This window comes from Corythoichthys intestinalis, chromosome 6, assembly GCF_030265065.1.
Source record: "Corythoichthys intestinalis isolate RoL2023-P3 chromosome 6, ASM3026506v1, whole genome shotgun sequence".
Lineage (NCBI taxonomy): Eukaryota > Metazoa > Chordata > Actinopteri > Syngnathiformes > Syngnathidae > Corythoichthys > Corythoichthys intestinalis.
In genome coordinates this window covers 27,006,399-27,031,922 of record NC_080400.1, presented here as the reverse complement: position 1 = coordinate 27,031,922, position 25,524 = coordinate 27,006,399, and the positions used below count along the sequence as shown (strand labels likewise).

The following is a 25,524-nucleotide window of genomic DNA, read 5'->3' as shown; positions in this document are numbered from 1 at the left end:
TTTTATATTGAACTGTTCGATACGCCCTCTTCGATTCAATACGCAAAAACATTTGATCCAAATGAAAAGCTCCCAAAATGTATTTTCTGAATTTATTTTTGCCGTCTCACTCACTAAAATGTCCGGCGGAGCTTCGTGTTGAAAAACACACTCTGCCGCTTAGAGACCCCCTCCTCCACTCCTCCCCCAAACTGCATGAATGGTGGGAGCTGTGACGCACGCGGATCTTTGCTTGTGAGGAAAGGCAGAAACTTAAGGAGGCGGCTTGCCGGCTTCAATATAGTACAGATCGGTTGTTTGGCAGCATTTTGGGTGATCCGATATGCTATCCCCACACGTACATATTAAACAAAGATACGATATTTTCGGATACGAACAACAAAGTCCGCCAATATATTGTTGCCGACTTGGCCGCTATGAATAACCTGGCTTTGACAACAGACAGGTTAAGACCGTAGGTCACAGAGAGCTAACTCACGGTTACGTGATGAACAATGAGTGGCAAATTAAGAGCGCTCTACTTTAAACTCGTCCTGTTTATGAAAGTCGATTGTCAAATGCTGGTTTTGTGCCGTAATGAGCAGACGTGACTCCTGTGGCGTTTGTTAACTTTTTTTTAATGCCCGACAACACTCGCCCGCAAACAGTAGATATCATCAATTGTCAACCTAGATGTGCTATGTTAGGTACCCCCAAGTCCCATGCCATTGGCTGCGTGAGCCCAGAGTGAAAAAAAAGCATTTAAAAAAAAAAAACTTTGTATTTTTTGTTTCAGAACATTAAATGTATTGAATCGAATCGAAACTCGTGTCCCTCGTATTGAAAATCGTACCGAACCGTGACTTAACTGTATTGTTGCATCCCTAACACACACCCACACACTGTTTAGTCCAAAGATGTTTCAAATAGCTTTTCCCCCTCCTAATACCTTAAAAAGGCTGAATTTGTGGGGGAAAAAAAAATTGTTTTGTTTTTGTTTTAAGGTGAAACCGCTATAGTGCCACATTCAAATTAAAGTATACTGAAAATGCATGCTTCGTGTATTTTTAACCCCTAGATGGGCATGCTTCGTGTATTTTTAACCCCTAGATGGTTAAAAAAAAATCAAATAGGTCTGTCTAATGTTAATTTAATAACATAATTATTTGTGGCCTCATGTCTCCCTCAGCATCGTTTACATTATCTCAGCACCAGCATCTCCCATTTTGGGCTTTGTGGTGGACAAGACTGGGAGGAATGTGATTTGGGTGATGTGCGCCGTGTGTACTACTCTTGCCTCTCACATGATGCTGGCTTTCACCTTCTGGAACCCGTGGATTGGCATGGTAACATGAAGTTTCCAACACTAAGTTTTGCTTTATTTCTATTTTTGTTTTATTTTTATTTATTTATTTTTATTCTGTGATTAAATGCGATCTTTTGTCTTGGTTTTTACGTTGTGTTGATTTAAATGTGATTTTTATGGTTTTCATGTGATGTAAAGCACTTTGAATTGCCTTGTGTTGAATTGTGCTATATAAATAAATTTGCCTTGCCTTGCCCTTGCAGTAATGGAACAATGGGAAATTAGGTTCAGGTTATTTTTTTACACAACTATAAATTATGGACTCTACTTTCTGCCTCAAGAAATGCCATTTTCTTTCGTAATATGTAATCATATGTAATACGATAATTGTTTAAATATCACCATTATGTACATTTTAACATTTTGAAAAAGAATGACAAAATTTGAACAAGCCCCAAGTACCACCAAGATGAATTACGTGCACAGAAAATACAGCAATTTCAGAGGGCTACATATTCAAAATTTTACCTTCTTCTGTAAAATATTTTAAACAAAATTTTAGGGCTGTCAAAATTATTGCGTTAACGGGCAGTAAATAACTTTTTAAATTACTCCCGTTAAAATATATGACGCAATTAACGCACATGCCCCGCTCAAACAGATTAAAATGACAGCACAGTGTAATGTCCACTAGTTACTTGTGTTTTTTGTCTCCCTCTGCTGGCGCTTTGGTGCGACTGATTTTATGGGTTTAAGCACCATCAGCATTGCGTAATTATTGACATCAACAATGGTGAGCTACTAGTTCATTTTTTGATTGAACATTTTACAAATGTTATTAAAACGAAAACATTAAGAGGGGTTTTAATATAAAATTTCTATGACTTGTACTAACATTTATCTTTTAAGAACTAAAAGTCTTTCTATCCATGGATCGCTTTCACAGAATGTTAATGTTAATGCCATCTTGTTGATTTATTGTTATAATAAACAAATCCAGTACTTATGTACAGTATGTTGAATGTATACATCCGTCTTGTCTTATCTTTCCATTCCAACAATAATTTACAGAAAAATATGGCATATTTTAGAGATGGTTTGAATTGCGATTAATTAAGATTAATTTTTCAGCTGTGATTACGGTAACTCGATTAAAAATTTTAATCGTTTGACAGCCCTACTAATTTTATTTATGGATATCAGTAATTATGATTTAAAAACAAATATTTAATGAGCTTCTAAATCCTTATATTATTATATTTAACAAGTAATGTTGAGATTGACATTTGTATTTTCCAGTGCTGTTAATTTAGGACAGCAATGGTACAAGCCTTACTTAGTATGGTGGTCCAATGTGTTTTTAAGGTACAGGTAGTCCCCAGGTTACGAACGAGTTCCGTTCCTAGGCTGGCAATGTAACCCGAATTTCTGCGTAAGTCTGAATTAAACTATTAAGTACCGCAAGATACCCCCTGAACCTCTCAATAACTGTCCTTAAACATGTATTTTATGTCATATTAATAAAATAAAGTAACAAATAAGAAACGTGTGAGGTACGTTGTGTTAAATACCGTTATATTCAATGACTGACTAAATTGTCCGTAGGTATGAGTGTGTGCGTGAATGGTTGTATGTCTCCTTGTGCCCTGCGATTGGCTGGCAACCAGTTCAGGGTGTCCCCTGCCTACTGCCCGTAGTTAGCTGGGATAGGCTCCAGCACCTCCGCGACCCTCGTGAGGAAAAGCGGCATGGAAAATGAATGAATGAATGAATGTTCGGGCTTTTATAAAAAAAAAAAAAAAAAAAAAAAAACTTGTGAGTGCCTTTGTGAGAGAAAAGGTCGCTGTGGAAAGAGTAGGGAGGCGAGAAAAGGGGGATATCATTTCCGCTTAGGTCACCGGCATCCTCTCTGTTAATGCTGGCCCGCCGTCCAAACTCGGGAGTCGGGACTTGCAAGGGGAGTCCGCGCCGGAAGGGGGGGCAGCAACAACAGCATGAGAACGAGGAAGTGGGGCCTGACGCCGTCAGGAACGGCAGGATGGTGGCAACGCTGCTGGGGGAGAAGGGGATCCTGACATGGCAAGGACTACTTACTGTTTACGCGACAAAAAAAAAAAAAAAAAAGCACTGGAGACAGAATGGCGGACGTAAAGTCGAAATCACGCAAGTCGGGTACGTCGTAACCCGGGGACTATGTAGTTTAGTTTGTAAATTATGCTATGTTCTTCAGTTTTATGTGATATATTAAGAACCTATTGGGAGGCAAATGCATTTTTTCTTCCAGTCTCTGCTGGGGGTATCCTACTCACTACTGGCATGCGCACTGTGGCCCATGGTTGCTTTTGTGGTACCTGAGCACCAGCTGGGAACAGCCTATGGCTTGTATGAATCCTTGTACTTATATTCTCTTTGTAATAAACGTACTGTGTTACCTTGACAGTAGTTTCAATGTTTCTTCAATAGCATGCAATCCATCCAGAATTTGGGACTTGCACTCATCGCCATGGCAGCAGGAGCCATCCTCGACACTAAAGGATACCTCTTTCTGGAAGTCTTTTTTTGTTCCTGCATCTGCAGTCAGTCTCTTCATTTTTCAGCTGTGAAATTCATGATTGACACCTCTTGGGTATTTTTCCACATTTGTGCTCACTTGTCTTGCAGTTGCATTGATGGCAGTGGTTATGCTTTACTTGGTCGACTATCTAAGAGGTAAGATTTTGTAATGTATATGCTAGTGAAGAGCACACTTTTACCACCCTGCTTTATCATTCCATCTCCCTGCTTTTTCCTCTACCTCCAGGAGGGGATTTGAACCGGTCAGCTGCAGCCAGAGCCAAACTCTTGAAAGAGGCCACTTCAGATGCCGAGTGAGTAGCTGCAGCACTTCACCCGCCACTACTGCCATTTTTCCACCCACTCGCAGGCGTCTTAGAAATGTAATGAGCATCCCACTCATCTAATCAAGTGGCACGTGCATATTTGCGGCTCTTCAGAGAGTTGCTGTACAGATTTTTCCGTGAGCTGAATCGGCTGTTTTGTCTATTGGTACGGACACACTTAGCAACCACTTCATTAGGTACACAGGCCCACTGATATTGAATTGAGGAAACTTTACAAACATAAGTTTATTATTAATTTATTTATTTTAAATTCCCTCTAAGAATGATAAGCCAGTTATTAGAAAGTCCTCACAGCATGGTACAGTGTTGTGATCTTATTATATAAAGCAAGGCGGACTCAACATGAAGGGGAAGTCTGTATAATGCAGCTTATTCTCACAATGCAAAAAACTATGCTATGAATGCTAAATATTCGCCTGGCATTAAAATTGGCTACTTGTAGCATATTCAATCTATCCAGTGGGTTGTTTTTGTCAAAGAAAATGTATTGTATTTTTTTTTTTCAAAAGTTAACGGCTGGGCCAATTGTTTATAGAGCCTGATTATGGAATTATTATTTATTTAAAAAAAAAAAAACTGATCGGATTGGAGGTTCTGACTTTAAACCATAATCCAGCATTTAGTAAATGTTGTTAATAGGCGATACGAGTATTTGCACACAACCGCATTGACACTAGGGCTGAACGATATTGGAAAAAGCTGACATTGCGACTTTTTGGGGGTTTTCAATATATTGCGATATATATTGGGATGTTAAAACTAGAAGAATTTTCTGTTCATTTTATCTACACTTATATATTATCCAATTTTTTTTTTTTATCTCAGACAGTCGTTAATGGTGGCTCAAATACCTGACATGTTTCGGCGGCGACTTCCGCCTTCATGAGAGAGAGTCACCGGTTTTAGTGTGGCGCGTCTTCTTATCAGCTGATGGATGAAGGCGTGACTCACCATTAAATATTGTCTGAGATAAAAGAAAAATTCGACTAATAGAAGAATTTTCACCAGATGACTTGAATACCTCTGTTTGGGAAGGTTTTGGTTGACTCATCATGACCACTTTGTACACATATACAGTGATCCCTTGCCACTTCGCGCTTCAAACTTCGTGGCCTCAGTCCATCGCGGATTTTTATCAATTAAGAAAGTAAATAAATACAAATGAGCTGTCCCGATCCGATTCCGTAGTCTCACTCTCTCTCCTGCTGCTTTTCTTGGTCAGGCAGTACACTGAAGCTGCTTATTAAAGTTAACGATGATTTACAGACATTAAGGTTTGATCTTGCAGATGCTTGGAAGCCAAAACTTCAAAGCGCTCCTTGCGTTAATCGTCGTTTAGCTTATTAAACAGTTGTTGTGGCAACTCATTGTGTATAAGTGAGCGGCTTGAGCGGGAGTGAGTGGACTCACTCAATGAAGCATTTAATAAAGACAAGTATTTTTCTACTTTATTCTTGTTGAAAATAATAATTTGATGGGACAGTAGCATGTTTAAAACTAATCTATATAACTAACTAACTATACATACACTTTTTTTTATTATACTTTGAGGAAAAAAGATGAAAAAATGTTAAATCCAATGCTAAATCTGACTAAATACGTTGAACGCAAAAAACAAATGGAGGGATTAAAACAATCGCACATTCTGCAATTGGACTATTGTGCATGCGCACATTGTGATGGCGATATTCAAACATATTTTGTAGGCCTAATTGACACTATTAGACAGGTTTGTGGATTGTGTACTTTGCACTTATTGATGTATCATTGCAGTAGTTTTACTTTCACTGTCGAGAAATCAGGTCACCTCTGTTTATCTTTGTTGTCTTCTACTGTATTTCTGACTAATGTGTCTCCGTGTTGTAATTGCTATTTTCCAGATGATGATGTTGATGGTGATGATGAGGGATCGCACACAGCGTACAGAGGCAGCAGGCCGCAGCGTCCACCCCTCAGCTGTCAGTCATGAGCCTAGGGGGCAGGACTGCGGGACTTGTAACTCTGCCCAGTGTCGCTATCGTGGCGCTTCCCCACCACAACTGACTGTCTGGACTTAACATCAGATTATTTTTTTTGTGTCTTCCATTGAAGAAGAAATTGAATATTTTAAACTTGAATCTCGCCACGCCGTGATATCTACCAACCTGTGGAGAGTACTTTTTTTTGTTTATAATTTTTATTTCTGTGATGTACTGACTTTTGTACATGGCATTTATTTGTAATACTTTATATTTTAATCATTATACACTATAAAATGATTATGCCGGGTACATTAAAAGAGCATTGCTCTTTATTTATCCCTATCCTTTTATTTTTGCATCTATATAACCACTCAATTATATTTCATACTTTTAAGACCAGTTTTATCAATTTGTCCTTTTTAGGGCAGTTTAATCAATTATTTCAAGTTCTGACTTGTCTGTTTGAGAATGATTATTGCACTACATGCAGGTTGTACTGTCAAAAGCCCTTCAAACCACACAATCACTGGTTGTTTTTGTTGAACAAAGTAAAATTTTGACATTAAACGACTTCATGAAAACTGATTGTTTTTTTTTTTTTCATCTAATTCTCCACAGTGTGTGTGTGGTTATGTGCTTGTTCTACTAAAGTCTTAACTTTGTCATTGGTGTAGGAACAAGAGACGGCACAGTCATCTTACAGAGGGCGACCTGGCTAGATTGTCACCTATGTCTGCTTTTGGCTTGCGCAACCGCTACCTCTCCAAATTGGGAACACAGGTATCATTCACACAATACCTCATTTAATCACACCCATTTACTAAAAAGACAACCCTTTCATTAATACCAAGTGAAAGATAACCTTTTCCCACCAGGGAAATTTTATTCTAAATATTTATATTATTCAGTAGTCGGCAATGAATTTTGTCAGAAAAATATCAAAACAGTGGGTTTCATACTAATATTTTTTGCTGTCCTGGCGCCCCCCTTCTTATTCTAAGTAGTAGGAGAGATTGTAATAGTCTTGTAAATTTTTACTAGTTTCGGCAAAAATGGAATAGCTTTTTGTTGTGAACTACAGTTCCACGCAAACATACTGTTCATCTAGATCTGATTTAGCTTAGCAATTGGAGGCGTGAGACTCATTTTTCGGGTGTCCCAAATTTGCTGTGACATGTGTGTCCAAGTCAATTGAACAAAATGCTATGGAGATGCCAGCGCTCACTGCCGTCGGCGGGAACGCACCCTCCCAGTGGCGGTTTTAAAGGGTGTGCACAGGGCACTGGCCCCCTCTCTAATTTGAATGGCCCCTTAAGTGCCCCGGTTCCCATTTTATTACAAAGCATGATAATCAGCGAATCCTTCTTTTCTGAAGTGAGAATTGGATAATGTTGTTTCTAGAGCATGTTACATATTATTACTCCTTTTGTGTTCAAAATAGGTTTTCATTCATTCGTTCATTCATTTTCCACACTTCCACACATTATGATTCAAATTATTACAAAGTTGACTGTTTTTTACCAGTTTTAGTTGTTTTTTAGCAGTAGTTGTTATTTAGCCTGGAACTCCAGACTGTTCCAGCTATAGAGTCTGGGACCCGGCTTCTTATTGGCCTCTGGAGCCCGAACGAAATTGTCAGTGCAATCTGATTTGTTTGCGTGACGTGCTCTTAACGAGCAACGTTACTTGCGCGTCAGAAGAAGTCTCTACAACAACACAGATGGCGAATGGGAGAGCCGAAAATATGCTCCTAAATGCGGTAAATTCAGTTTTAAATGACTAAAAACACATTGAGTCGCTACAACCAACTTTCTGTCTCGCTCTAGCCATGTTGAATAAACCTCTCCGTTCTCCGCTCTCCTCGTATATTTACATCCTCGTGCTAGAGTTTCTTGCTTTACCAACGTCACGTCCACTCCACTATCTGTTTGCTGTGGCTTGCTCCGCCCTGGGAATTTTATCCGCGGAACAGTCGCCAGACTATAGCTGGAACAGCAATGAGTCTGGAGTTCCAGGCTAGTAGTTATTACCAGATGTTTTTACTGCCTCGTGTAGGACAATCTGCATATTGCCTTGTTGACCAAAACAAACACTGAACAAAGATGGCAGCGGAGGTTTACACAGAGCCCCTTCTTGGCCCCTGTTACAGACAAATCTCACAACCGCCACCGCACCCTCCCATGGGATTTCAGAATCTGCACCTTTCAAACTAAATTTTTCAAGCCTCCGGGGTTTTAGCATCAATGCCAAGGCAAATGACAGTAATCAGAAAATAATGAAACAATAAAAAAAGGAATTTATGTGTATTTTTCAGCCTTTCGGTTTTTCGGCCAAGTGTTTTCAATATTCGGTTTCGACCAAGAATTTTGCTTTCGGTACATCCGTACTATTTATGCTTCTCAGTTTTGCTTTCTATAAGAGTTACGTTACCTTAAGACCAGGAATCTTATGTACCGGTAGCTACTCTGGTAGCTAATTCAGGGATTCCCCTCGAATTTTTATAAGCTGTGGTGGTGGGCTGCATAGGAGTGGGACAGCCTCACCATGTCGTGCCACGGCAAATTGCGTCATTGCATGAAAAACTAGATTTTTTTTTCACATTTTTTCCCAAGAAGAACCATAACAAAGACCTATTTGAAATATTTCATTACACAGGCTAATGTCGCAGCTCTCAGCTACGGTACATGTACGTAAAAAGCGTGGCTGATTACAGCTACATTACCGTACGTAATAATCCAAGTTTTTTTCTCGTAGCAATAGTACAGTTTACATTTCGTAGTCCTTTTTCCTTTTATTTGGCCCTAATACGTACTACGTTACCACAACAATAATAGCCCTTCTGTTAATGGACCAATGGTGGAGGCTTGCCTAGGGGCATAACACTAGCAACTATTCAGGACCTTATTTGCTTTATTGAATGAGTTCAGTAATAGAGGTCATTTCAGATTGTCTTCACATATTTTGTAAGGATAGAATTGAACCTACTATTATTAAGTAAATTATTTTAATCATGTTAAGACTTACACTCACACCATTTTTTTCCCCCTCAAACGCATGTTTAATTGGCTGATGACTAGATAATTCCCTTGTTTTCATTGTAAATCTACCAGAAATAAATGAAAGTATCCGGCAGTGCTTCAAGTTAAATTTACTCAGATTTCTTGAAATAAGATTTTTTTAGCCAGTTAATTTTATTAACACACTTATGTTATGCAAAAAGTGAGTATATTTAATCTTTAAAAAAAATAAAATAAAAAAAAACTTTTTTCGTCAGAAATGTTCTTACTTCAAGAAATACTATAGTTCAAAACATTATTTGAAAGCATTTTTTCCTTGATTTTGGTGAATAAATGACCAACCTTTGGATGTATGGTCATAATAAGAACAAATGGTAATATTTACCTAAGGTAAATTGAATAATCTGACCCATTAATCTATCAACTAGTCTTTAACAGTAAAAACAAGATGGAGAAAATTATTTTACTATATTCAAGCAAAATTATCATCATTTAGCCTATCAATTAATTAGGTTCAAAGAAATGTAGCCCTGACCCCGTTCACCTTGTCTGGTACACCAGACTCACCGCTGTTCCAGCTTTAGAGTCTTACGACCCTTCGGCGGATCAAATTCCCACGACGTCAAATTCATTTAAACTTTGAGGACTGGCTGCAGATGCTCATATTTCAGTGACACTGACGGCGCCGGTCCTAGGCCTCCCATCCATTTTGACGCCAAATGGATTAGACATCTGACAACAATGAGTTAAATTTGTGCCCTATGAATTGTTAATCATGTATTCAAGACAGGAAATGACACACGCATTAAGGAAGTGAAATGAAAATATTGTTTTTCTGCCCTCTGCTGACAGTTTTAACTCATTACCTGGTCTAAACGCAATATTCAGTAGTACCTCTACTTAAGAACGTCTCTACATACAGAATTTTCAGGTTAAGACACGCCTCAACAGGAAAATATTGCTTCTTGTTAAGAAAGAAATTTCAGGATAGGAAAAGCAAAAATGCAGTATGGCTGGTACTTGCAGCTCCCAGAGTTTACTGAACATAAGGAAAAGCAAAAATGCAGTATGGCTGGTACTTGCAGCTCCCAGAGTTTACTGAACATAACGTACTTATAGCTGCTCAGCCATTGCCTAGCATTCCTGGCATCCATTAGTTAAGCAGGACCGCTACTGTATGTGTATGTGTGTATCCCAGTGTCCTATTAATTCGCCCTTCGTGTTCCGACAGTTTTACATGAATGTATTAACTTTTATTCTTTATTCTTGCTTTTTCACATTATGCCCAACTCAGATTTTATGTTTAATGTGCAATAATCTAATTGTAACATGTATTTCTGACATGTTTTAATGCATTTTTATGCATTATAAAAGATTTATGTCTGAATTTTGGGGGGCTTGTAACAGATTACGCCATTTACATGGAAAATGTGTCTCTACTTACAGGATTTTCAGGTTAAGTTCTTCTAGAACCAATTTCATATTTCGACATATGATCGCATCGACATACGATCCTTTCAACATCCGATTAAAATTTTGAACCGTCATTTATTTCAACATATGACGACATCCTCAAAATATGACGATTTGTGACAGCGTCGCAATTTCATTGTTTTCCTGCGGATTTTTAAAATAAATGAATGAAAAACATTGTGGTTGCCAGTAAATGTTACTTTTATAGAGCAAGTGCAGGGAAATGTAAAGAATAACTCCATTCTGAAGAAAAAAATATGGAATCACTGCATTTTGAGTAGAAAATACAGACACAACCAGTCAATTTCCTTTCCTTATTTGGGCCCCTGCCTCAGATTAGATCTGCTCGTTAGTCATCAGTTGAAAACAGTGCCGTTATCACACCTTGGAGGGCTGCTGGACGAAGTGGATTCACAAGAATCATGGCTCCAACAAGAGACATGTCTCTTGAGACCAAGGAGAGGATGATCAAACTTCTTGAAGATGGTAACCCTACACGTATGGTTGCCAAAAATGTGGGCTGTTCACAGTCAGCTGTATCAAAAATCTGGACTGGGTCAAAACAGCATGGCAAGGTTGTTAAAGTTAAAGTGCCTGTGACACGAAAAAGCATGTTTATTTCATAATACACGTGGTATTTTATGCCCCTGAATGATATGGACCGCTTGGATGTGTGTGGAAGCGATCGCTATATTTATTTAGTTTTTTGAATTCCGCGCCATAAAAATGACTGACTTCCGGCTTCGGTCTTGCATTGAGGAGGAGGGCGCTGTGACGTGTACGGTAGAAGACGTCCTCTTCACTATACAGTGTACTGTTGTGTATGAGGACGAAGGATTCAGCTGATTTTGCGGATTAATACGTTTATTTTTCGCATCACGCCAGCCAAACGGCTGCAGAAAAATCATTCTGTGTGCGGGAGAGGCGTATGCGCCTTTTTCGAGTTTCAAAAGGTTCCCATTCACCGTGGATATTTACTGTGGGACCACTGGACTTACGAGGAAGTGAGTAAACATCTTGTTTTGTATTATGTCAAATACGAATACAGTGATTACAAAGTAAACACTACAAAATTCCTTTAAATAAAGGACTACTTACGTTTGATCATTGATAGGCATGTAAAAAGCTCTCCTCATGCTCATTAGCAGTTAGCTGTTAGCACGTTAGCTGCACAACAACTCCAGCCACCCTCCTCCCGGGAACAAACTGTAAATTGCTCTCCGCCGGGCGGTTTGCCGATCCGCGAAGACAGTCGACAACCGGGTCGTCATGTCAAATAATCCAGGCTAGTTACGTGTGATTTTCCACTTCGAAGACTTTGAAACATCCCTCGGTTCGGGTTAGCATGTCGCCTAGCTGTCACTCCTTCTGGTTTGTTTACATTCTCCGAAGCCGGGGAAGGGAAATGACATATGTCCGATTTAGGTGTCATAAAATATCGTTCGGGAGGTGCGACAGTAAAGGTGAAGTCGACCGTTTTGACCATTATGGAGTAATTTTGCCATGTCGTCTTGAATAAATGGATTTTTATTATTTCATATTCCATGTAGCACAAGATTGTTATTTGTCTTGACCATGCCATTTATTTAGCAATTGGGGAAAATACTTGGATAAAAAGAATATCCTGTAAAAATATGGAAGTAAAGAGACAGAAAGAATGACATTTTGCCGCTCTCTTCGTCGCGTTTTCCTCATTGTGAATAGTTCCCCCTCGACGGGCTGACTGGTCCTTCTCAAGCCATTTATATAGCTATTGGGGAAAAATACTTGGATAAAAAGAATATCCTGTAAAAATATTGGAGTAGAGAGACTGAAACAATGACATTTTGCGGCTCTCTTCGTCGCGTTTTCCTCGTTCTGAACAACTCCCCCTCAATGGGCTGAATAGTAAAACCGATGAGCCCAGTCTACCGCTGACGTCATCCACCTGTTGGGGACGCTAAAGCCCTATAATGGTAGGCGTGGCTAACTGGCAGATTAAAAGACTAATTTCTCGTCATCTGCGCTTTGCTAAATTGTTGTATATGGTCGAATCGTCTCAAAATATGATTCTAATTCACATAATAATGCCATTTAAGACTTTTTTTCTGGTGTCATATGCTCTTTAAGCGTACTAGTAGACCGAGGAAGACATCCAAACGTCATGACAAACAACTAAAGGCCATATGTCTTGAAAACAAGCTGTACAACAAGACAAATGAGGAAGAAATGGGAAGAAGCTGGAGTCATGGTACAGTATGTGGCAAAACTGTGCAAAATCGCAGGGTCAAAGAAAATGGGATTTTCATACAGGAAAGCTAAAAGGATGCAAGATGGCACTTAAACAGAAAAGAACCAGACTGCAATGGGCTAAGGAGAGGCAGTCGTGGACTGTAAATGACTGGATGAAGGTTATTTTCAGTGATTAGTCAAGAATCTGCATTGGACAAGGTGATTATGCTGGAACTTTTGTTTGGTGACGTTCCAGTGAGATTTACAAAGATGACTACCTGAAGAAAACATCAAAATTCTCTGTCCTTGATGATATGGGGCTGCATGTCAGGTAACGGGTACTGGAGAGATGGCTGTGGTTAAATCTTCAATAAATGCAGAACTTTACATTGAAATTTTAGACAGCTCAATTGAAAATATGTTTGGGGATAATGAAATCATTTTCCAAGATGACAATGCATCATGCCACAGAGCTAAAACTGTTAAAGCATTCCTTGGAGAAAGACTCATCCAGTCAATGTCTTGGCCTGCAAATTGCCCAGATCTCAACCCTATTGAAAACCTGTGGTGGAAATTGGAAACAAATGGTCCACAGCAAGGCTCCGACCTGCAAGGATGATCTTGCAACTGCAATCAAAGAGACTGGCACCAAATTGATGAAGGATACTGTTTGTCACTCATCAAGTCCATGCCTCAGAGACTGCAAGCTGTCATAAAAGCCATAGGTGGTGCAACTAAATACTAGAGATGTGTTTTGATTGTTATTTCTTTGTTTCTCATGATTCCATATATTTTTCCTCAAAATGGAGTGATTATATATTTATTTCCCTGCACTTGCTCTATACAATTAACATTTACTGACGACCACAATGGTTTTTATTCATTTCTTATAGTGTTTAATTATTATTATTATTTTTTAATTATTTTTATTTTTTTATTTTTTTGTTCTACATAATAAAATGTCTGAGTGAGTGCTCGTCCTAGACTGGTGATTCCATACTTTTTGCTAGGGGTTGTATTATTGTTATTATTATTCTAACATCAACAAGGAAGTCGCCAACTTCGTTAGGTTTTTAATTATTTCAGATCATTTGCAACCCAACACAGCTATTGTCCACTGTAGCCGACACCAAAAACAACACGATAAGAGAACATTTCCATTCTCCCACAAAACTTCCCACTTTTCTGCACCTCTCTCACTATGTCGTCAGCCACACGGTACGTTCAGGAACAGCATGCAAAACAAATCCGCCACACTAAAACCCGATTCGTTACATTGTTATTATTATTCCGATTTGTATTTTTAGTTTGTTTTGCTATGTGTAATTGCTGTTTGTAATTGAACCAGCAGTATTTAATAAGGATATAAGGATTTAGCATAGGTTATTGGGCTGTGGAACAAATTAATCGAAATATAATGTATTGTGATGGGAAGATCCCGCTCGACATACAACCATTTCGACTTACCAACCAGGTCCTGGAACGAATTACATTTGTATGTTGAGGTACCACTGCATTCAGTTAAAAGAACATTGACGTACCTTTGAAGTAATAGCGGACAGTTACATACTGTAAATCCCTCTGATCAAAGTCCCAACCAAGCGTGTTGAAAGTCATTTGGTCCAAGTCTCAAGCAAGTCTTATGTTTTTCTGTTGTGGGCGATTCGAGTCAAAAGGTTATGTTGACTTGAGTCTGCTGTTTTTTTCCCTCAACTTCGAGTCGAATTGCAAGTTGTCTTACTTGCGACTGGAGTCGACTGGAGTAGAGTCGCTATGACTTGAGTCCAATTGTCTGAATAATTACCATAAAACAGATCAATTTATAAGCTCTTGCTGGCCATAAATGGCTGTGGGCCACCAGTTAAGACTGCTGTAAATCATGCAATACCATTTATGACACTGGGCCACTGTATTTTCTTCCAATTTGTACCCATTTCTGTCCCCCCCCCCAGGAACCTATTATAATCCAAATCCCTACTTGTCTACAACTGAGACCATCATTAAACTTTAATTAAATGTGCAGCATTTGTTCAAGTAATATTCAGACATTCTTTCCAGTATAAAAGTTTATCCCTTCATTATGCATGTGAAATTGAAGTCCAAAATTACATAGACATAAAATCAAAGCCCAATGTAATTTCCACTTTTTTTCTGTTGCAGCATCTGAGTCTATATTTGATGCTCAATCGCTTGATGTGTCACCACTACAACAATCCATCACAATTGATATCATTGTTATTCCTGCGACAGTTCTGTTCAGTTAAGTGTGCAGTTGGCATAAGTCTCCTAACCTTCTGAGCGGTGTGGTAATAAAATAGATCATTACACAAAAAAATCACTATAAAACATACTTAACATGAAGCAGTACTTGTTAAGGGTTTTATTTTGAAGTCTGTCCGCAACTGCAGTCATGCTGCTACTTCCTCCCTGCTACAAAAAAAAACACTTATTTTGAAGTCTGTCCGCAACTGCAGTCATGCTGCTACTTCCTCCCTGCTACAAAAAAAAACAAAAACACCAGCACCTGTTATGTGAGCACTCACGATGTTTTTCAAAAAGGAAAACACTATTATGCGAATGCTCACAAAAAATGTTGTGAAGCCCCAGATTACCAATTCATAGCCTTACGAGGGCTGATGCACAGCTCAACAATTGATGTAAATCTGGATTACTGGATGATCTTTTTAAGCGATTGAGCAGCTTGGTATTGATATGCTCGCTTGTATTTCTTCTCCTAACGATCAGATATCTGTCGAATATTTATTTATTTATTTTTTAAAAAATATAAATTAATATAAGGGTTAAGCAATAATATACTGTTTACTCTGCTAAAAACTTTTTAGGTTGACCGGAATTTTCAAATGACTATTGTGTTATTATAAGCCAATTATTAATAATATTTAAAGTCATGCACTATAGCACAGTCTTGATATTCAGTTATAAACAAAAAATACATTGCAATTCAGTGTAATGGCAGAGAGCTGAGTCAGGGTTGTTCACATAATATCATTAATTAAATAATCACTGTTACAAGCAAAAACAGACTGAGGAACAGTTTCTTTGCTAAGGCCATCTCTACCCTGAACTGCCATATGTTACACCACATCACCCAATGTCCAGTATTCATTTACATGCAATATTCTATGTGCAATACTTCTAATTCAATATTAACGTGCAATATTAAATGCATTCACTGTCAAACTGCTTCTACTTCACTTCTATTCACACATATTCTATGTGCAATACTTACTTACGTGCAATATTAACGTGCATGTTAATATTTACATGCAATATTAACGTGCAATATTCAATGCCTTCACTGTCAAACTGCTGCTACTTCACTTTGATTATTTGCACTGCCTGAACATAGGACCATCTCATACTCATTATATATTTATATTTATTTAGAGTTTATACTTGCAAGTCAATTTTGAGATGTTAACTTATCCTGCACTGTAAAGGGAGATGCTCCACAATTTCATTGTACAAGTTTTTAATGACAATAAAGGTCCTATTCCAGGACCTAAGGTTCTATTCTATTCTATTCTATTCTATTGCGCTTTCAAACTATATGACCAGGCTTGGTTAAAATGTGCTAATAATATGTATGCTTTAGTAGCACTGTTTTAGCCTGACGGAGGGCAAGAGAAGCCTGGTGCCCCGTCAGGTTTATAAAGCAATGCTATATTTGCCCACTGCTGCTTTAGATGCTCCCAGGGCTGAGCTTTTATGTGTGACTTTAGAGGCTCATTTGTTCAAGAAAGTGCTCATTCGACTTCAGGGGTTTGGCTGTAATTCATTAAGCCCATAATGTGCTACTTCAGGTCTTGATGGTGAGCCAGAAGGATTGATTTTAATGCCCTACTGATGTATTTGTTTATCCATCACAACCTCCTCGGCTCCAAATGAGGTCTTCCCCTGCTCTGTCCTCTCTGCTCTCAGCTGCCAGGACACTATTCCAGCCATCTGTCATCGCTTGCCCACAGGAGCGTTCTGAAGTGATGCCCTTCATTCGGCCGTCTGCACACCTCTGGCACTTTCGCGATGTGACAAGTATGCAACGACAATAAGAAATATGCGAAAGCCTGTGTTTACCATCTTTTGAACTTGTAGACATCACGTTTTTACCCTCAAGCCCTTTTCAGCCTTCACACGGGTGAATATTATTCTGGCTTTGTGGACTTTTTTTTTTTTTCATCTTGTTTGATTTCAGTTGATTTCCCTTTTTCCCCCTTCTTTCTTTTAAATTTGTATTACACTGGCAGTGCAATCCAACGAAACAAATATCTTCTTAGAGGCGGGTATACTACATTAAAAAGGGATCCAACTTCTTCAAATTTCAATGCTGGCACTGTTTTATTATTTTTTTGGTGTAGCAATTAATCAAAAACTAATCGATTATCAAATTAATTGAGCTACTATTTTTCTAATCAAGACTTTTTTTTTTTTTTTTTTTTTTAATTTTTTCAAAATCCTCAGAATTTTAGCCTCAACAATAAATATTTTATGATTTCTGTATCCCTTCATGAAATACTGATTGCGTTTAATAGGAAAAGCGGCATGGAAAATGAATGAATGAATAAAAAAAAAAAAACATTATACTTATACAATAATACAACATGTGGTTTTATTACGGAAAAGGGAACTTTCGGACATGTTACAGAATGAACCAGAAAATTTATCTAATCAGTTTTGTTAGTGCATTTTCAGCACTGTCAATGTGAAATTATGTTCTGTTCTCTAATAAAGACAAGGAATTAAGGAGTGTTCTGATTCATTGGTTAATAATAATTAAAAAAAAAAAAAAAAAAGGACAGATAATCAATAATTACAATAATATTTAGTTGCAGGCCTAGTTTATTTTACACCACAGTCTTGTGAAGTGTCCAAGCACTTGCCACTACTTAGCACACATTTGCCACATTTACAGTCCCTGCACTGGTTTTATAGGTTGCGTTAAATTACTTAAGTCCTATGTGCTAAATTTAATGAATTAGACCTGTTGAATATTAAGTAAGACTGCTGAGATAAAGAATAATTAAAACTAAGAGGGGAAAAAAACTTATAAACACTCTCAGATCTGTTATTTTATTCCTATACTCATCAGAAATGGTGCACAGGAAGAATCAATTCCTCTTCCTTAAGAAGTGATCTACTCTAATGTAACCCTCAAGATTAAGTAATGAACATTTGCACTGAAAGTTTAATCAACTTTGTTACTTTTACTTCCTGAAATATTCCTTGTCTTTCCCAAGGCCCAAAACTTAAAGTAAAGTATTACATCTTTTTAAGAGCCATGTAAAAGTACATAAAAGCTGCACTTTTAAGGAAACCTACAAAGTTGCAATTGGATCATGGTCATTTGTCTTTCCTCTAAAAAATGTTAGTGCTGCTTCAGAATCGTTACAGGTGTATGGGCTTGTTTTATGCCACTATTAAAGATGTTGTCTTGACAATTAAAAAAAAAATTATAAGTGGTACCTGTCCACGTGATTACCCAAGAATAAATGCATTGACAGGTAAATTATGGAGGCAATATGTTATGTTTGAGTGAGAGTGATAATGTGCCAATAATCTCCCCAGTGCTGAATCCTGTCCCTGTAAAAGTCAAGCATCAACTTTTTGTTTTTCAATTACTTCGCCAAATAACCCCCCCACACCCCCGACTCCAAAGAAAATGGAAAAAAGAGAAGCCACAGTATGAATGTTTTCCGTTTTTGATGCACTAACATTACCGATGGAGTTTATTCAGAGCCAGGAAGTGAGGACTCCCACTGCAGGAGGGGCTGTCTCATTTATCGGATCTACCAATCACTTTGTATGGTTCCTGTGAACTCCCGAAAATGCCCCAAAAGACAGCCCAGAACCAGGACCTAAAAGGTTCTCGGCGCTACCAGATCTTTTATTGTGGGGCCATGCAATTTGCGAGGTTCTAGCAGCTAAACCGTCTTCTTAGGGTTTCTGGCTTTCTGCAGCGGGAATGGGGTAACTGATACGTCGCGGAGATGGAGACTACAAAAGTTCTTCAATGACTCCAAGCTTTGCTATTTCACAATTATGCAAAAAAAAAAAAATTCAGTCACTTCACACTGTTCCAAATTCCGATGCGTGTTTCAGACCAGAGGCAAGATTTCGCTAGCACTTCATGGTTGCTTAGATTGTAGTGGTATTTACAAAGTCACCTGAGGAACTATAGTTACGATTATGATTAGGAGTGGGAAGCTCTTGGTACCTCACGATACGATACGGTTTGCGATACAAAGCTCACGATAACGATATGGCGATACAACGATTATCGATACGTTGGTCAGGAAATCATTCTATGATATTCTGCAAACTACTAATAAACAGAAATACAAGCTTCTGCTGTGAATTAGAATGTGTTTATCACTTGTAGACGACCAGTCCATTTGAACTGGGAGGGTGGCAGCGAATGAACAAACGTTCATTCGCTGCCATCCCTCCCACTTCAAACGGATTTAACGTCTATGGCCGTCATTGGCAGCCAATGCCAGGCAATGAGGTAATTTTGGGCCATTTAAGGTCATTTACCGGTTGATTTTCAGTTACTTCCTGTTGATTTTGGGGTATTTAATGGGTCACCTCCTGTTTATTTTGAGTTATAGAACAGGAAGTGACCTGGGAATGGTAAATGGTGTTATACTTGTATAGCGCTTTTCCACCTTTCAAGGCGCTCAAAGCACTTTACACTACATCGCCATCCACCTATTGGTGACGCAGCACCAGGAGCAATGTGGAATTCAGTATCTTGCTCAAGGATACTTAGGCGAATTCATCAGGGCAGAGAATTTAACCCAACACCTCTGGATTGGGGGACAACTACTCTACCACTGAGCCAAACCATCCCCCGAATCACTCGAATCAATAGGCAGTGACTCAAACTCAACAGGAAATGACCTGTAAATGCCCCAAAATGTACAGCAAGTGACTGTAAATGCCCTGAAAATCGGACAATAACTGTAAATGCTCTTGTTTCGAATGAACAAACGTTCCCACTCTAAATGATTGGGCGTCGAGCACCATCAATGCAGCCTTCTAGTTAACTGAGACACTATTATGGTGGAAGATTTTGGTAGCAACTTGTTGGTTCCCTTTGTTTTTTTTTTTTAAAACACTGACACCTTTTCAAAACGATATCTCGATTCTTGGCAGGAGCATATTGATAACCTTTTGGGATACAAAGTATCAAGATATATCACCATTTCGATATATTGTCACACCCCTAATTATGATGTCCCTGGGGGGGAATGTTTGTGGCTCAGGAAAAAACATGATGTTCGTTTTTACCCGCGTCCATGGGGGTTTACTTGCGTGTAACGTTCCTGCTGGAATATCAATAAAGCATTGCAGTTTGGCTCCTTATTTTGACACAGCACCTTAGACTCCCGTCCTTACTCCGTGCTACAGTAATGACCCCGACGTCTGTCTTGCTTTTGGAGACTGTGTTTTATATCGACTCGAACGACATGCCAAACGCAACTGTTCTGATTGCTGGAGTTTTGGGAGTCTGCAGCGGCCCCGTGATTCGCGCAAGTGAAGGCTTAGTTTGCCCTCAGTGGTATTACCACGTCGTGCCTGCGCTTGGAGAGTGCTACTGTGGCGAGGGCGGTCAGGTACATTACCGCGCTGCCAGAGCTGAATAAGTATGCTGGGCTTAGGACGTATCTCCTCAAGACCATCGGATTATCACGATCCGAGCGGGCTCGACGCCTCCTGGCTATTGAAGGCTTTGGGGACCGTAAACCGTAAAACACATGGAGATGATGCTGAACCTACTCTGTACTGAGGAGCCGAATTTGCTGTTCATTGAACTTTTTCTGCATCACATGCCGCCGCACGTTCAAACTCCGCTTGCAAGTAGTACTATTACGGAGCCATGTGCCCTGGCAGAGGAAGCTGACTGGTTCTTTCTGGCCACCCACCGTTACGTACACAAAGTGTTGGCCCCGAAGTGCACTTACTCTACTTCAGCTGCTGTACCTCCACCGAGTAAGTCACGTGTTGTATTGGACGTTCATGCTTTTTCTAATCTTTACTCCTTCCATGTATGTTTTGGGTCTAACGCTAAATAGTGCAACTACCCTTGCACAATGACATAGCAGTAAACCAAAATGCCTGCACTCAGTTGCGGCCGTGAGTTCATACGCGAAGAGTCGGCTGCTGTTCATCCAAGACACCCTCTCGGGATACAACTTTCATGTGACACAGGGAGTGTCTTTCCAGCCGAAGCAGTTGACGCTGCTGGCGTAGTTCACGGACGCATTTTCGTCCGCCATCGACTCCTCCAACCAGACTTATGGCTCTAAGACTGTAAAATATGTTTTGGCTGTTCACATGGGACTTCGTCACGACGGGCGTGTCCTTTCCCTTGCTTGATGCAAATTGTTTGTGTGCTCATCGACGAAAAAAATGGACGCCTAGTGGATGCTGTGTTTTTCTCCTTTACGTTCATAGTTAAGGGAAAACCGAATGATGTTAGTTTTTACCCGTGTCCATATGGGTTGTAACATTGCCGTTGAAATGTCAATAAAGCATTGCAGTTTGGCTGCTTATTTTGACACACCGCTTCAGACTCCCGTCCTTGCTCCACGCTACAAGATATGACTTTAATAATCCTGCACACTAAGAAAACATTCACTCATTTGACTCCAACACACTCACGTGGTGCATCAAGGCTGGTCATCGTCGTCTTGCTGACATCTAGAGGCGACACACAGGAGAAAAAAAAAAAAGTTGTTCGATGGCCGGTCAATGAGGCTGACTTTTGTAGACGTGCAAGGCAGGAATTGTACTTCTCTACCGGCTTGACATCGAACAGCGGCGCGGGAGTGAAGGTTGTGGGTAAAAAGTGACAAAGACAGGAACTGGTCGTGCGACAAAAATTGTACTAAACCACAGCAAATGCACATTTATAGTCATATATTTAGATCATGCTTAATAGGGCACAAATTAGAGCCAGGTAGTGGCTTGCCTGGTACACCAGACTCACCGCTGTTCCAGCTATTGAGTCTGGCCACCATTCAAGCGGATACAATTTCCAGGGCAGAGCAAGCCACAGCAAACAGACAGCGGAGTGTACCAATCAGCGACGGGCAGACGTGACATTAGTAAACTGACGAGGGAAGGACAAGGGACTTGTGCGCGGAAGTAAACATACGAAGAGAGCGGAGTTTATTTAACATGGCTAGCTCGAGACAGACTGTTGTCAATGACTCGTGTCGATGTGTTTTTGGTAATTTAAAACTGATTTTACCGTGGATTGGAACATATTCTCGGCTCTCCCGTTGACCATCTGTGTTATGGAGACGACTTTCGACGCGCAAGAGTGACGTTGCTCGTTAAGAACACGTCACGCAAATAAACGAATCTGATTTGTCGATTAATTTTGTACCTGCTCGAGAGGCCGTTAATGGGATGGTTCCCAGACTATTTCTCTCAGTGTTTGAAAAATACAGGGAGAATAGTCTGGCAGAGCCAGGCAAGGTAGTGGCAACCTTCAGGTGGCTTTTCTTGGTATGCAGCACTTTCAGAAGACGCCAGGTACCTATAATCAGGCATGAAAATCACTTACCTTTTGCCAAAATTCGCTGCTTTGAAGTCAAAAAGGGTGACCTACGTGATTGTGTAGATCCGAGAAAATTTGGGGGGGGTAAGTCCATCTAACTAACTACGACATGTTTTATTGAAGTTGCTAAGCCTGTCACCATATGCAATGAGTCCATTTATCGCAAGATAAAAAAAAAATAGGGCGGTAATTTTCACGGCTGCGTTTTATCACCACGTGCGTGCATACATTTGTGTGTGTGTGTAGATGACATATGATACTCCAGTTGTTGTGTCCAGATGTTTATTGGTCAACAACACGCCGTAGAATTACAGTTCACACTTACAAAATAAGGAAACACATCAATATCAAACACTGTAAACTAGGCCTGAACGATATTGGAAAAAACTATTGCAGCAATTTTTGGGGGGTTTGCGATATATTGCGATAATATATTGCCATTAGGGCTGTCAAACGATTAAAATTTTTAATCGAGTTAATTACAGCTTAAAAATTAATTAATCGTAATTAATCGCAATTAATCGCAATTCAAACCATCGATAAAATATGCCATATTTTTCTGTAAATTATTGTTGGAATGGAAAGATAAGATAAGATGGATATATACATTCAACATATGGTACATAAGGACTGTATTTGTTTATTATAACAATAAATCAACAAGATGGCATTAACATTATTAACATTCTGTTAAAGTGATCCATGGATAGAAAGACTTGTAGTTCTTAAAAGATGAATATTAGTACAAGTTATAGAAATGTTATATTAAAACGCCTCTTAATGTTTTCGTTTTAATAAAATTTGTAAAATTTTCAATCAAAAAATAAACTAGTAGCCCTATTCTGTCCTCAGTGTGTGTGAGTACACAAATTGACAGATAGCGAACATAAGTTCCAAAAAGAAATCAGACGGTGTGGCAAAGTTGCATGGGCTTTACTGAAGTCATCTCTTTTTGACAGGAGCACGTTTCTTGTATTTTTGTAAAACTGAAAATAACAAGGCAATGTGTCAATAACTTTGCGCAATCACAAAATAACATAAAATGTACACACACGTGTCCATTTGAGCAGTAGCACTAGCCAATTAGCTCACATGCATCTAACAATGTAACTGCATTTCACCATATATGTGAACAAATTCAAATACACATCATCAATAACTATCTAATGCTCATGAATATAAACAAAGGAGGAATATAACTCACAAGCGATGCATGTATTAGACACAAACAGTGTGATGGGGCTATGAGAACTGCCACTGAATACTGGATGTGGACGTTAGCTGGTCTGAATAGCACTGTCTATTAGTGTGAGTTCGCATCGACATATAATCACGTCAGAAAAGCGCGCCGAAACCCAAATAATCAGCTGCACTGAATCGCCAGCAGAGGGCGACATTACGCCACATAACATATGCAAGTCACACCCAAGCGCCAGCAGAGGGCGGAAAAACTCCATAAAAAACAATTAACAAGTTGGCCTTTCACTGTACTGACATTTAAATCTGTCTGAGCGGGCCTAGTGCGTTAATTGCGTCAAATATTTTAACGTGATTAATTTAAAAAATTAATTAACGCCCGTTAACGCAATAATTTTGACAGCCCTAATTGCCATATTAAAAAATATATATATATACAGTGCCTTGCAAAAGTATTCGGCCCCCTTGAACCTTGCAACCTTTCGCCACATTTCAGGCTTCAAACATAAAGATATAACATTTTAATTTTTTGTCAAGAATCAACAACAAGTGGGACACAATCGTGAAGTGGAACAAAATTTATTGGATAATTTAAACTTTTTTAACAAATAAAAAACTGAAAAGTGGGGCGTGCAATATTATTCGGCCCCCTTGCGTTAATACTTTGTAGCGCCACCTTTTGCTCCAATTACAGCTGCAAGTCGCTTGGGGTATGTTTCTATCAGTTTTGCACATCGAGAGACTGACATTCTTGCCCATTCTTCCTTGCAAAACAGCTCGAGCTCAGTGAGGTTGGATGGAGAGTGTTTGTGAACAGCAGTCTTCAGCTCTTTCCACAGATTCTCGATTGGATTAAGGTCTGGACTTTGACTTGGCCATTCTAACACCTGGATACGTTTATTTTTTAACCATTCCATTGTAGATTTGGCTTTATGTTTTGGATCATTGTCCTGTTGGAAGATAAATCTCCGTCCCAGTCTCAGGTCTTGTGCAGATACCAACAGGTTTTCTTCCAGAATGTTCCTGTATTTGGCTGCATCCATCTTCCCGTCAATTTTAACCATCTTCCCTGTCCCTGCTGAAGAAAAGCAGGCCCAAACCATGGTGCTGCCACCACCATGTTTGACAGTGGGGATGGTGTGTTCAGGGTGATGAGCTGTGTTGCTTTTACGCCAAACATATCGTTTTGCATTGTGGCCAAAAAGTTCAATTTTGGTTTCATCTGACCAGAGCACCTTCTTCCACATGTTTGGTGTGTCTCCCAGGTGGCTTGTGGCAAACTTTAAACGAGACTTTTTATGGATATCTTTGAGAAATGGCTTTCTTCTTGCCACTCTTCCATAAAGGCCAGATTTGTGCAGTGTACGACTGATTGTTGTCCTATGGACAGACTCTCCCACCTAATCTGTAGATCTCTGCAGTTCATCCAGAGTGATCATGGGCCTCTTTGCTGTATCTCTGATCAGTTTTCTCCTTGTTTGAGAAGAAAGTTTGGAAGGACGGCTGGGTCTTGGTAGATTTGCAGTGGTCTGATGCTCCTTCCATTTCAATATGATGGCTTGCACAGTGCTCCTTGAGATGTTTAAAGCTTGGGAAATCTTTTTGTATCCAAATCCGGCTTTAAACTTCTCCACAACAGTATCTCGGACCTGCCTGGTGTGTTCCTTGGTTTTCATAATGCTCTCTGCACTTTAAACAGAACCCTGAGACTATCACAGAGCAGGTGCATTTATACGGAGACTTGATTACACACAGGTGGATTCTATTTATCATCATCGGTCATTTAGGACAACATTGGATCATTCAGAGATCCTCACTGAATTTCTGGAGTGAGTTTGCTGCACTGAAAGTAAAGGGGCCGAATAATATTGCACGCCCCACTTTTCAGTTTTTT

The 25,524-nt window shown here is 39.4% G+C and overlaps 1 protein-coding gene across 2 annotated transcripts in view; it reads left to right on the top strand.

The window, feature by feature from the left end:
- Positions 1–20,887, top strand: part of mfsd1 (major facilitator superfamily domain containing 1) — a 31,832-nt gene extending 10,945 nt beyond the window's left edge. The window contains exons 11-17 of one of the 2 annotated variants that reach the window (XM_057838978.1): positions 1,169–1,325; positions 3,570–3,667; positions 3,749–3,861; positions 3,947–3,994; positions 4,086–4,152; positions 6,821–6,926; positions 16,790–20,887. In XM_057838978.1, the coding sequence (XP_057694961.1) occupies positions 1,169–1,325; positions 3,570–3,667; positions 3,749–3,861; positions 3,947–3,994; positions 4,086–4,152; positions 6,821–6,926; positions 16,790–16,849 (649 nt within the window). In that variant the 3' untranslated portion in view covers positions 16,850–20,887. Of the gene's footprint in view, positions 1–1,168; positions 1,326–3,569; positions 3,668–3,748; positions 3,862–3,946; positions 3,995–4,085; positions 4,153–6,065; positions 6,758–6,820; positions 6,927–16,789 lie in introns of those variants that run through there. The other variant, XM_057838979.1, reaches the window with a different exon arrangement.
- Positions 20,888–25,524: the final 4,637 nt, after the last annotated feature.